The 14,068-nt window shown below is 48.9% G+C and overlaps 2 protein-coding genes across 2 annotated transcripts; one reads left to right on the top strand and one right to left on the bottom strand.

The window, feature by feature from the left end:
• Positions 1-4,129: 4,129 nt before the first annotated feature.
• On the top strand, positions 4,130-5,026 carry A1O5_13043 (uncharacterized protein; the record flags this gene model as incomplete). The annotated part of the gene is made up of 2 exons (XM_007753612.1): positions 4,130-4,214; positions 4,236-5,026. The coding sequence occupies 2 exons, from the start codon at positions 4,130-4,132 to the stop codon at positions 5,024-5,026; spliced, it is 876 nt and encodes a 291-aa protein (XP_007751802.1).
• Positions 5,027-12,412: 7,386 nt separating this feature from the next.
• A1O5_13042 (uncharacterized protein) lies at positions 12,413-13,717 on the bottom strand (the record flags this gene model as incomplete). The annotated part of the gene is made up of 2 exons (XM_007753611.1): positions 12,413-13,469; positions 13,515-13,717. The coding sequence occupies 2 exons, from the start codon at positions 13,715-13,717 to the stop codon at positions 12,413-12,415; spliced, it is 1,260 nt and encodes a 419-aa protein (XP_007751801.1).
• Between the last annotated feature and the right edge of the window lie 351 nt (positions 13,718-14,068).

The raw sequence follows: 14,068 nt of genomic DNA, 5'->3' as shown, positions 1-14,068 counted from the left end.
ATAACAATTGGTTTTTGTTAATTCAGTGTGTTCAGATCAATCAGCAACATGTTGTGACGAACGAATTAATCGCGATTCTTGCTATCATAACTTAGGTAGCGAACGGGCCGAAAGGTCACAATACTCTGTCTAGGTTGGTGGTCAAGCCTTTTCTGTATCAAGCGTCTATCTGACCGCAAAGAAGAGTCAGAAGGACTCGAGACTAACTAAAGGAAAGAGAGGGGTACCGAGACTAGTACTGAAATGGGCTAGTGTGTTTATGTGGCAGAGTCACGTGATAGTTGCATTCTTAGTTCTTTCGGATAAATTCTTTAAACTTCCGAGTTGAACTCTCCCGAGTTAAAATTTAGAGCTTCCATTAATGCATTCAACTCGTGATAGCTCCTTGCCCAGATGAAGTAGAGACTCGAACCTAGACTTGAATAGTTCCGTGAAATGCATGGTCCGCCATAGTAAGGAATTGAGCCATTTAGAGGGGTTTTAACCACCTCATCAAGGTAATCCAGGGCTTCCTGTTGCGGAGGCATTTGTTGCGTCAGCTCCGACATGCCTGGAAACTGGAACTTCCTGTGAGCCATCAATAACTCGACGACTCCTTCGACTCCTTAGACTTGAGCTTCAGAATATATCGCCCCCGAAAAAGGTGGTTCTTTGGTGGGGGGACAATCACTTCAGTCAATTCATCCCAGTTAAGTTCTTCCAAATCCGTGATTAAAACCATACCTGGACAAGGATTGTTCTCCATCGGCCGGGTAATGTTTAAGGCAGGCTTAAAGAACTGTACTCAATGTGCTTGCGAACTCCTTCATCCCTCAAATATCATACAGAAGAGTCCCGCGGTTCTAAATATGTTACGATTAGGCCCTTTACGAGGCCAGGGGAAGACGATAAGAGAAGTAGAGCGTGGAGAGCACAGCGTTAATAAGACTATAGTCCCACTAGTCCTAGTCCTAGTCCCAGCCCTTTAGAACTATAGTCCCTAGTTATTACGGATTCGGCTAAATATCGGAAGGACGGACGCCTAATACATCGGAGAATAATTAGGCCACCAGCCAAGAGATACGACTTAAGGGGTGCATCCTTATTACTAGTACACTCCCCGCATAGGAGGCGCTCTCTTTCCTCTCTTACGCTTTAAGTCGTGTACAGTATCGACCATATACTATAGAGATGACTTATATATACGCTTATCGTTAGATTCTATCTACTCACTAAGAAATCTCTAACACTAGTTCTAACTATAGTCCTAACTAGTACCCCTAAATCTCTGTAAACGGAGCGATCTAATTAGTGGGAGTGGGTTTAAAGCCTCATTATCACATCTTATATAGACCTTAATTAATTTAGTGCTTTAGATATTTAATAGCCTCGAAAGACCTCGCCGATAGACGATTACGATCGACTATTATCGTTCTCTTCACTTAAAAGAATACTCTCTCTAGTTCTATAGATATTATAGATATTATTAAAGTATTAAATACTCACTAACGAAGCGATGAGAAGTCATAGATAGATCACTAATAAAAAAGGTTTTCTTTACGTTAATCTATAAAAGACGTCGGTCGACTATTAATATATTTATTCGAAGGACTCGGAGAACTATCTAATATATAGATAGTAAGGCTCATATGGATCGTAAACCTTATAGGTAGGTGTTCAAAGGACTTAGAGAACTATCTAATGTATAGATAGTAAGGCTCATATAGATCGTAAACCTTATAGGTAGGTAAGTGACTATTAAAGAACTTGAAGATAACTATTTACCTAGGGAGGGTAAAGATCTTTATATAGACAATAAGTGTCCACAGTTAAGACCCTTAAAATGTTGATTTCAAATCAACATTAGTAAGCACGACTAATCATTTAATAGAGTGCGGAATTAATATCGCACTAGTCACGTGATTTCATAGACCCTAGGTCTAAATACGAACTTAAACTTCGTATTTAATCACGTGACTAAAGGTTTAATATAAACCTTTAGAGGGCGATATTCCACAAATAGAATAGTCGTAAAGAGTTATATAACTCTTAATATAATAATAGAGTATATTTAGTAATAATAGCGCCTTCTAAATTACTCTATAAGAGCTATTCTTATTACTTTCTTTAAGTCTTAGTATTATCGCTTAGAACGGTTTAAGACTCTCGTAAATTAAGTCTAGTTACGTCTACTCTTTATCTATAAGAATATTATCGTCGGGAAAGTTCTCGACGTAAGAGACGTAATACTTAAAAGTCTCTTTAAATCTAAGATCTCTTTTAATCGCTAATAAATAAAATTCTATTTAATTACGTTATTAAAAATAAATTAAAGATTAAGATATATATCGTTAAATTTAAAATTATAGTGTAATAAGGTAAGGTGGCTGTGCTGTGCTAGGCTGGTAGAGCGATGACAGGGAGGAAAAGTTATTTAGTCACATGTTAAACCTAAATGGGCTGGCAGAGAAGGGGTGCGGAACAGTTTACAGTGCTGGCAGCGTGCTATTCTTTACAGTTTTAAGCAGAGTATTATGAATTCTATGGCTTTTTAGCGCCGTCTACCTAATTCCTAAGTGTTTTGTCAGTCCTGTTCTATTCCTCGATGTTGCCGCTGTACTAAGTGTTCGTAGCCCTAGCCGCTGCCCCTCTGGGTGGTGTTAGTGGTGTTGTCTATCAGTATCAACCAGAAACGCGTTCTCGATTCCCGATCTGCTGGACAGGCCTCTGTGCGTTGTTGCACGTGCACGCCGAACTCTGAAGTACTCTATTATACTATAACTACATTATATTACTAATCCGTCTATTCTCAGTACGGCGCGACGACGTCTCGCTACTCGACGTTCGAAGAGTATTAGAGATTCCTTGACAAGTAGGCAGAATCTAACGATAAGCGTATATATAAGATATCTCTATAGTATATGGTCGATACTATACACGACTTAAAGCGTAAGAGGAAAGAGTGCGCCTCCTATGTGGGGAGTGTGCTAGTAATAAGGATGCACTCCTTAAGTCGTATCTCTTAGCTGGTGGCCTGATTATTCTTCGATGTATCAGGCGTCCGTCCTTCCGATGTTTAACCGAATCCGTAACATAGAGCGCTTCAGATCCGCGGGTCTATATAGACGAGAAAGTTTCTATGGTATTGTACGCTTTGCGTCTAGTCTTATCCACTATACACTTAGTTTCTATCTCAGCTATATAAGGTCCCACTCCAATATCACCAAGGAACCCCAGTTTACTATCGCGGTGACACCACACGTGACAAAGCTAATCACCTTGTTGTTTAACTTACCAGACCTATCTCAGCGCCTGGTCCAAGTGATAATCGACGATTAAGATCCTGCCGCTGAGGAGCAAGAATTCCGCAGAATGGAGGCTATGAGGGACGAAACGAAAGCAGCAGAGGCGGAGATGGAACAATCGGAGAAGTAATATGGGACCATTTTGTCGTCCAGGATTCATATGGCCAATGCTGAGATGGAACAATGGGAGATTTGACATGGATTTGTTGGCAATGCGTTCAGATGACTGGTGGTGGAAGGGGATACTGTACCATTTGAATGAACCGGCGTGTGAAACTAGTGATCCGTGTCAGACGTCGTCAATGTAAGCTATTAAGCGATGGTTTCAGCCTCTGAGCGGCGAACGGGGAAGTAATCTAGTACAAAGGCTGAACCACGCACAATCTCGGAGCCTGCGAAAAATGTGGGGCCCCAGTCCTCCAGTTCAAATTCATCTTTGAGATCTGCTGTCCCGATCGTCCGTGACGAAGTCGTCCTGCTGTAAACTGCCTCTCAAACAGTCCTCATTCTCGATCAATCTCCCACACAGGCTCAATCTGCACCCTATAGGGAAGGTTTCCCGATGTCTTGGCACTGAAAATTTTTCACGCTGTTTGTCACGCTAGATACATTGCTCTCCTAGACTCGATCAATCAATCACCCATCTTTCGTGCAACACATTCTCCACCATCTGTGGGCTGCGTCGTTGCTGCTCAATTATCTCCCTCGCTCCCTCCATCTCCCTCGCTCCCTCCATCTCCCTCGCTCCCTCCATCTCCCTCGCTCCCTCCATCTCCCTCGCTCCCTCCATCTCCTCGGGATTATTTACTCGAAATTCCCATTGGGTCTGTCAAAAACGAGTGAATATGACCCCTCGAACTCTCAATGGGCTACCCGTTGACGAGCACGGAGAGTTTTACTTCCCGGTTGATGAGCACGGGCAGTATTACTGTGAATCTTGCGCATTTGTAGGGGAGAGCCGAACGTTCAAACTTATCAGTGATTGGAGAAGGCACCTGAACAAGCACGAGAGGCCATACAAATGTCACGAGCCAGGATGTGAACTCCCAGGATTTGAGCGAAAAGCCGGATTGATCAGGCATCAGAGGGAAGTGCATAACCTACACTTGTCAATATCTTTCTCGTGCCCGTTCCTGGACTGTGAGCGCAGTTGGCGGCCTTTTAGCAGGAAGCAAACCCTAGATCGTCACCTTCAAAAGTGTCATGGGTCAATGCCAAAAAGGAACTTGAGTGCTCCATGGATGCCACCTTTGGATCCAGCAGGAGTCACAGCATCAACCGAAGGAGCAGTTGGGTACCAGTCCCCTGTCGAAGTAATGACCCAAGGAGAATTTGGACAGCAGTTCCATGTCGAGGCAGCGACTGGACAAGAAAACCACCCGATTTGGCAGACCGGAGAAGAACTTCGGCGCAGACAATATATATTTGAGTTGGAGGACTCCATAGGACAACTAGCACAGGCAATGACACCCACCTCCTTCCAAGTACTGACCGAGGATACACCGACCGTCATGGACCCTAGTCAACGGGTGTGTTGGACCGGTCAATGGGATCTCTCCGACAACACAAGCGCTACAAATTGGGATTTCACAGATTTCGAGGCATCCTTTCCATGTCCACAAATACTCCACTTTTATCAGCCAAGTCCATATGAAACGACCAATTCTCTATGGACTGAGGGGGAATGGACTGAACAATTTATGCGAGATCGTATAGAATGGGCATTCCGACAGAGCCAATAAAAACTGAGACATTTGTATAAATCCGTCACCATGCTGAATCAACGAAACCCAAGGGAAAACAAGCTAAATTGCGGGCGTCAAGACGAACTTGTCGAGAAAATCAAACCAATGACTGCCCTTGTTAGACGTCAGTTCAACTTCTGCCAAATCATTCATTCTCTGCTCTTCCCGCTCTCCTTCATCTCCCGATGTTTTTGTCTCTTTTTAATTCCATTTCGCATCCGTCTGTCCTCCACTGTGCTTTGTTTGGAGCCGGATCACTCCGTCACCGACTGGATTTCTCTTACACCGCGATGCCACCGGTGATTCCTCACCCCGGTCATTAAACGTATATTGAACAAGCCTGCCCCGAGTGATCGGTCCACATGAACTTCGATGCAAGTTCGAAAAAGACCTCTCTCTCTCTCTCCCCTTCCCCCCTCCTTCGGGGTCTCTCTCCTTTTCCCGACAAGGGCTCGAATCTGTGGACTGAAGATGCCTCTCACTGCGACAACACCCAGTCTATTGATCTCGAGAATGGAAGATTCAAGCGATGAAGCGGGCTCACGATGGCGCGCCGACGGCTGAGTGTCGGGCTGCTGATTCTCTTTGTTTCAAGAGTCTTTCGCTTTATCTGACAGTTGAGTGCCGGGCTCCCGATTCTATTGATGCTGCTTTTTTGCCAGACCCTTCAGTTCAGCCGATTAATAGATGAACCGCCCGTTCCTGCTCGTATCAGCAATGCAAATCTTAGTTCCGAGCATTCGATGCTCTCTATCTCTCTTTTCTCTTATGCAAAACACACAAAAGCACCGGGTTTTTTTATTGGGGGTGAATGACACCAGATCTTTTGTCGATGCAATCATTCACAGACTCGACAGATCCATAAATATTGCTACTGGCGAGTTCCCTGTCAGCAGGAACAACATCGGCAAAGCTTCCATTCAATGGTGGAGATGACTGTATCGAACATGAATGTTTCGAGGTCAGCCAGTTGCGAAGGGCATTCGACAGACACCTTCACAATAGCTGCAATGTCTGTAGAACTAGAGAGGATATTGTCTCAGGGCAAGGAGAACGATGTCAGTGGATCGTGGCCAACTGGCGTCGAGGCCAATCGAAGCCAGTCAAATTTTGATCAAGGTCTTTGTGAGATGTGAGGCTCCAGACGCACGTTTGGCTACTTCAGTTCGATCTTCGGATTGTGTGTGATGGAATGTCCGCTAGCAACCGAGCAACCCCTTGTTCTGTTTCCTCTCTATTGTCGCCGAGCTCCTTTGCATATCTCTCTGATGTCTCTCCCTCGGGGACAGGGAAGCAACACGGTGAGCGTTGCTGGACAGGCGTTGTCGGCACGCTCATGATCGGAGAAAGATGGTTTGAGCAGGGAGTGGGCGGAGGATCAGAATCCTCGCGAGCCGCACAGAACACACAGATCCTGCTTCGTTTCCTGGCTTGCATGGTCGAGGCGTGACGTGATTTGAAGCTTAATTCACTCACCATCGAAGCGCAGCGCACGTTTCAACCAAGGCAGGCATCTTCTTTGATCTTGGGTTCATCTCCCTTCCAGAACAGGCTCTGGATCTGCGGTCTCCAGCATCTTTGAATGGCGTGGCTGCATGGATCGAGGGACTGCTCTCGTTCAGGCGCTCGCCAACCCTGAGACGGAGAACTGTCACGTTGAGGACGCAAATGGATAGCGTTCGTCTGTCCTCAGAGATAGCTGTCCCTCTGTCCTTTCAGTGAGTTCCTTCCCAATAACTGGCCTGTGTCCGAGAATGCCAATCTGAAACTTTTCCATTCACCGCAATCCATGTCGACGCTGTCTTGCTGTAAATTGCGCGGGCGATCAGACGGCCTTTAAAAGCGGCCATTTTCGCCGCTCGTAAGATATCGAGGGAAGTGTGAACCGCCGGCAGGATTGGGAGTATGCAAAATTCTTGTTGAAGGAATCTAACGTCTTCTCGAAAATGGAGTGATGAGGCACATGACCGCCAATGAGTATCGCCTCTGGGCAGCCGGTCGTAGTGGCCTCCCAGACCAGTCCCGCTGTCTGTTGTACATTTTGCTTCTTGGTGTTGAGCAATGTAAGACTATAGTCCCACTAGCCCTAGTCCTATGATCAAAGCGCTCACTTACTCACGGTACAACCAAAGTACTCATCCAGGCCGCAGGTCGGCTGTCCAATCTCTCCTTTGCGGAATCCGGAGTCAGGACAACTGGATCACCATCCGTCGGATTGGAAAACGGGAGCCTGATCGAAATGGCCAGAGGAGTAGGTCTTGTTTCCCCTTCCTTGCGAGGACCATTTGTCCCCTCTCCAATTGTCGTGAAGGCAATTCAGACAGACCTGGGCAACGGCAGTGCTGCCGCCGCATCCAGGGAAGAAAGAGCTCGAGCAAGCCGTGCTGCGGCGACTTGCACTTCCACTCCTGTTGACATGGTCGTCCAGTGGTTGGGTCTCCTTTGTCAGCGTGCATATGCATACCGATTGGCCTGAAAGGTTTGCGTATGCTGACAGGGCTGGCGAGTGAACTCAACGTGTAGGTACATAGATGAGATGGATGCTCAAAAACGAAGGTTAAATCATGGTGACAAGAGTCAAGAGTCTTGGCGAAGTGGCAAATACTGCAACCGCCCACCACCAGCCCGATAAGATGGTCCAGTCCGGACAGAAAATGCTTCCATGGCAGGCGGATCTGGCCGGCGGGATGTGCAGTTGGTCGGAAAGCGAGGCAGGTCGTGGGACATTGGCCTTGTTGGTCAGTCACACCGTCCTCACTGCGTTTTGTGCGCAAAAGGGCAAGTTGAAAATACTTCTTGTTCTTTAACGCAAGCGGTAGGCGGTTCATCCGGCAGACACCAGGAGGCAGGCAAAAAGGAACTTCGGGCCAAGTCAAGGCGCGAATATGATTCGTTCCTTCATTGCAGTGCACTGCAGAAGCATGTACAAATACCCAAAATATGTTCTTGGCCTGGCCCCGCTCATGTGAGTTGATCGTGGCCATCTGGCGACGGAACGATCAAGGTGTCTGAGAGACGCGGAGGCTTCAGATCCAGTTCCGCCAATTAGATCGCTCCATTTGCGGAGTTCCCATTTGCCTAGTCCAATCCTTTTCATTTTCATACACGTACGTTTTGCACAACAATTTCCCACAAAAAGGAGACATGTCGAAAGTCCTTACCGTCCTGTCCCGTCTTGTCTCGTCCTGTCCTATCAATGTCCTTGAGTCTCCCGTGCGTCGGTGGGACGGGGCTCACTACTCGGCGAGTAGGGATTCGAGCCAATGCGGCCGTGGGAGACCAGGTCGTTGAAAAAGGACTCCCACTCCGGGACGACCATAGGCGGGTGGATGAGGCGTGGGAAGTGGACCGTTTCCGTGGGAATGGGTGGTTGCGCTGGGTCCTGCTCTTGGGGCGGTGGGGGGAGAGGAGGAGGCGGTGGCGGCGGCGGCGGCGAGGGAGGGGCCACTTCATGGTTGCCGATCCCCGGGTCGGGGCCGGATTGGGAGGATGTGGTGGTCGGCGGTGGCCCGGGTGATGGCTGGGAGGACGTGGTGGCTGGTGGTGATCCAGATGACGGCTGGGAGGATGTGGTGGACGCCGGCTGCTGTGGGTTGTTGTCGACGTTACTGGTAGATGGCTGGGAGGACATGGTGGACGCTCGGTTACTCGTTGTGGCGTCGCGGGTGGTGATGGTGGTATCCGATGGTAGCTGAATGCCGACCGCTGGTTGGGTGGTGCCGAATACTGATTGCTGGAGCGAATGCGAATGTGGACGATGAAGCCGACGTTGATACTGACTTGGAGTGACTCGCTGACTACGTCGGTCTTGTATTCAGATTTGTGCCCTGGAATTGGATTTGGACTTCGTCTAGGGACTTCCGACTTCGACTTCGACTTCGACGTGGTCTGCTCGGCCTTGAACTTGGTTTGGAGTTGAACTTGGACTCGGACTCGATATTCTCAGAGACTTGATCTTGGTCTTGGCCTGGGACTTGAATTTGAATTTGAACCCGGACTTGTAGAAGCACAGACCCAACACTTCCCGTCAGTATGTCTTCGTATCCTTTGTCTGTAATCCTGTCTTATTTCTCGTGGAAGTTAGGAATTGGGATTGCGTTCGCATTTGCGTTGGTGTATCCGTGTGAGTTTTGCAGCACGCGCCTGCGCCGCGTGGTCCCTTGCCTTGCCTTGTGCGCCGTGCCGGGAGGAGAATGGGAATGGTACTGTCGAAAACAAAGATGAAGGCGAAGACGGAGATGGAGATGGACGGTGGATGATGGGCAGGTGGACAGGAAACCTGAGGAGAAAAATACAAGAAAAGAAAAAATCCAAAGGCAGCTGGCGGGAGAGGTAGGAATATATCCACGTCGTTGTATATGTGGAATGTACAAAAAACACGAGGAATTAATGCATAAATGCACCATTGCACCAATACGATGACCGTACCTGCAAGCCAGCAAGGGGTCAAACAGGGAATCACCAAGACAAGGCAAGCAATAGAAAAACCCTTTCCCTCGGGGCGTTGTGGTTTATATCCTGGCGCAACGGGAATGAGTGAGGCGGAGTTGAGGCAGAATGAGGCGGGGCGCGAGGCTCTAAGTGAGGCTGGAAGCGAAGCAGGGCGACTAGGGGATGCACATACCTCCAAGCAATGAGGAACTCGACGCTGAGACAACAAAGCGCCGTGGCTCCGAGCAATCAGGGCAAGACTGTCATGACTCCTCCCCTCACTGCCACGCCTTTACTTAGGTGCGCGAGCTTCGGGTCTCTTCGGGCAACATATCAACAACAACAACAACACGCATTCATTGAGGGAGAACGAGAGCTTTGGAATGATTGTCCTGGGTCATGGATGAACTAACAATACCATCTATTCGCCACCCCATTGCCATTACAATTGTCACCAGCATTGTCGTTGCCGCACTGTCCATACCACTGTGTACTCTGCTCACCACTGCGGTTGCTGTTGCTCTTGCTCCCGCCCTACTGTTACTCAGCCTGATATCCAAACGGGTTGATTATGCGTTGCACGGTGACCATGCTGTGGTGATCTCCTCGGCCAATCCCAGGCTCCTCCCCGAGCCATCAGACTGTGGAAATTGCACCCGGCACTCGGGGGATTCTGGGTTCAGGTCCATAGAACAAAACACCCCTGTTGGGGCCTTGGACCTTGAGGAACGGCTCCCCAGTGGTGAAGAGTCATTGGGTTTTGATGGGGGCGTCCAGAGTCGCGGAGCCATTCCTGGTCGACCTCGGAGATGATCCGGCGTGCATAGCGAGGTATCTGACACAAGCGTCGAGCCCGAGCTATTGAACTCCGATGAGGGAACCCGAGCTCATCCCGGCAGCGTCGCAGACGAAAAACCGAGCTGCAAGAGTCCTTGAGCAGCCTGCGTAGAGTTTTGCCCTGCGATCGATGTGGAAGAGTTACTCATTTGGGGGAAGCCATGTCCGGCATGTGCAGAGGTTTGGCCCATGATTGTTGTGGACGAGCTGCCCGCTTGGGCGATGGCTTGACCGATAGGTGCAGAGGTTTGGCCCGTGATCATTGTGGAAGGGGTGCGCACTTGGACAGTGTCTTGACCGGCATGAGCATCAATTGTGTTGGACCTTGGATCTGCGAATTCGGGAACGAGAACCACCCGTGTGAGGCAGAATGGAAGCTCCTCTGTGAAGTCTGTTACAATGCGATAGGAGAAAACTGCGCGAGATGTTGCTGATTCTATCAGGTGTGAATCTGCCCAGAAGAAGGAGCAGTAAAACCTCTGTCAAAAACAGTCTGCGGGCTGAGAGGTTGGCCACCGCCTAAATTGATTGTGCAAGTGGGTATTGAGACAGATTGAAACAAGTCCGGGCGCGGCGATGTTGGACGGATCCACGATCCGTCATCTGACAGCCTCCGTTGGCGTTTCCCTGTAGACACTGCCGTAGCGTTGTCAGTCTCCAACTAATGGGCTTGAGGGTATTTGGACAGCACACTTCTGCTCAAATTGACCTTTCTTTTGTATCACGGCCACAGGGTCGGTATGATTAGGGAGGAGGTGGTGGGCGAAGCAAGGAGAGTGGTACTGTTGTACACAGAATGAGAGTGGATTCATCTGCTTTATTGTGTTCTGTCCTCTGGCTTTTCAGAGAGACCCTGTCTGTTTATATACACTTTGGCCTGTAATCTGATGAACATTCCCGAAATCTCCTGTTCCGTCGCCATCCTATCACAGGTCTACGAGAACAACGGTGTTGAGGTAAGTGGCGCAGTTGGTGAAACGCCTAGCGTCTTAGGTGGTTTGCCACACAGTGGCGATCTCGCGACCCTGTCAATAGGTGAGCTTGTATAGACAAAGATTGAGGCTAACAACCGGGCCATTTGCGTGGTCAGGAGCGAGTTTGAGTCCGCCCAAACCGCAATGAGGCTGTCATGATTCATCCTTTTGCGCTCACCTGCTGCCAGTTTGCCTCACTTCTAAGTTTTTTTCCCTGGTTTTCTTGCACGTTAAAGAGCTCAGCAACTCCTTTTCGAGCATCAATCAATGCAGGGTCTGAAACAAGGCCGGTGAAATTACAAAGACGGAGAGCAACACCTCGTAGTTTGCTGGTCTGGACTCGCCCCGTCGGTGTTTCGGGGACCACGACGTGGAAACGATGGCTGGGCAAGCACTGGGTGGCATTGAGGGTGCGGGAAATGAAACCTCGTATTGCGGGGGATGGAAATTAGGCGGTGTTGTCTTAGAGAGGCGGCGGAGATGGAAAATACGGAGACGACATGGGAGGTCTAATGTATAGAGATGATGACGTATTGTCGGATGGATTTGTGGAATTATCTGTCTTCCTAGTCCCTGGAGGCGCTGTGCTGACGCATTTTCACGCCTTGGATGTTTCCCTGTTCGCAACCCCCTGTCTGCCCTGTCAATTCCCATTGCCTTTGTTCTACCCCGTCTAACTACCTCTCGCAAGTGCCAGTTCAGCTCTCCGCAATCCTTTGGCGCAACAATCACACGATAATCACAATTGGTCCTCCTATCGCACAGCCCATGCCCAGCCCAGGCAATGCCTCTTTCTGTTTCCAAAGCAAACCGTTCCCAGCTGAAGTCTTGCAGCGCCGTGTTGAAAGCAGCCTGTGCTGTTTGCTGCCCCTCCACCAAGTGGACCAGGAGAAATTGGAACTCGCCACCGCCACTTTTTATTTGTCGATCCATTTTGTCATTTTCCAAAGTTTTTGGGGGAGGGAGGTGAGTGTTGAGTTGAGCAGATTTGCCCGGCCAACGTTGGGAGTGAGGTGGGCTGGACCAAGCAGTAGTATGCAGTCCACGCGGAGCACTGCGGTGACCTCAGTCGTATAGTTGACTGCATGTAGACACGAAGACCATCGCTGGCTCGCAGGTCGGTGTCCAGGTTGTCTTTTCTTCACTCCAGCATGCACAGAATGCGGTCAAGCTCTTGCTGAAACTTGACACGCTCGTCTTCGCTGTCAAAATGCAGGGTCTCAAGTTGGTCTTGCTTAACTGCGTTGTGGACAATGTCCGCGTCGGCTTTGATCGCTTCCCAGTCGACAAGACTGTTCATGAAGTCGTCAGCTTCAAGACTTGACCGAGCAGGACGGGTGGTGAGATTGATTTCTGCGTCAGGTCCGACTAGTCCCTCATATGATCGGAGGAGGTGCTCCATGTACTTTGCCATTTTGGTATCGTAGTCGTGCTCAACTTGATCATGGCCGGCAGGGAGAATGACAGACATAGTGCCGCTGTTGCCGTGTCTGATGCGACTCAGGTAGGAGGTGCGGTCACTGCACAAGAGGCTCGTAGCAGAAATGACTTCGTCGTCCTGGTAGAACCTTGCAACTTCGTTGGCCTCGCTGATAGTGCCATCCATTGCAATATCGTCGTGATGACTAGCATCGGCAAGCTCAGTCACGTCTCTCATCTCAAGATCCGAACTAGATTGCGAATCGGTTTGGGCTTTGGTAGCGCGACGAGCAGCGAGCTTACGCGCAGTCATGCGTCGCTTCAGCTCAGATGATTTGCGTGGCGCATACTGATAGCCCGGGTTCTCTGCAGCGTGCCGAGCCTTGATCTTATCTGCTAGATCTTTGAAATGTGCTCGAACTTGTTCAGACTCGTTTCTCCATCTCCTTCCAAGGACGATTGAAATTTGATTATTTGTCAATTCCGGTCTCTCATCCTTTAGCTTGGGATGGTTTTCGACTCGGTAGAGAATGAATGCATTGGGTGGACGAGGCACTTTTGACTTCTTTCCGGGCAAGCGAACCGGTTTGACCGGAGATCCCTTTGGGGAACGTGCACGTGCCGGTACTGGAGAGAGACTTGAGGTTGACCGTGACAGAGATCTGCTCATGCCGGTCTGACCGGTTCCAGTGGCAGGGAGCTCAAGAGTTAGGCGGATGTGAAAGGCTTGTTGGAAGTGATCAACAAATACAGTAGCGGGAGCATTGCCGAAATGAGCGCTGCTGCGAGTTAGCACAGAACAATTTCTGTCACATTATGCTTACCTGAAACGTGACTGAAGATCGGCAATGTTCTCTTCGCTGAGCTTCGTCGCCATAGAGTTCGGAATCACCAATTCGTTGTTGTTTGGAGTAAAAGAAGCGATGCTCATCTGCCACATTATGTCGATTTTTTCTTTGCTCAGTCCAATTGGGATGGGGTTTGGTTGACCATTGGCTTCAGCCACATGGTGGGAAATGCCCTCCATCTTAGAAGAGCTTCTGATCAACTTCAGTACAGATCACACAATCATTGGACGCACCCACTGTAGGACTGAATGTATTGTTTTCGGATGTCTTTGATGCTGACAAGGCGGATCGAAGCAGACGAGTGTGAGTGAGAAATGAAAAAGGGCAAGGATGTTGAAGTGAGAAAAGTTTTAAATGAAGGTCTGGTGGGGGTGAGGGTGAGCTCACTGTGAATTCTGCCGCACCTGGACAGAATTTTCAGTCCTTAGGAGTGATAGTGTTATTCCAGCCTCCTTTCTGAATAATAGTTTTCAAGAAGATTACACTTCACCTTCAGTCGACCCGCTTGTAGTGAAGTCGAAGTTCTTGCA

Source organism: Cladophialophora psammophila (genome assembly GCF_000585535.1).
Source record: "Cladophialophora psammophila CBS 110553 chromosome Unknown aczJe-supercont1.41, whole genome shotgun sequence".
Taxonomy (NCBI): Eukaryota; Fungi; Ascomycota; class Eurotiomycetes; order Chaetothyriales; family Herpotrichiellaceae; genus Cladophialophora; species Cladophialophora psammophila.
The sequence above is the reverse complement of the archived record's forward strand: the minus strand, read 5'-3'. Positions and strand labels throughout refer to the sequence as shown.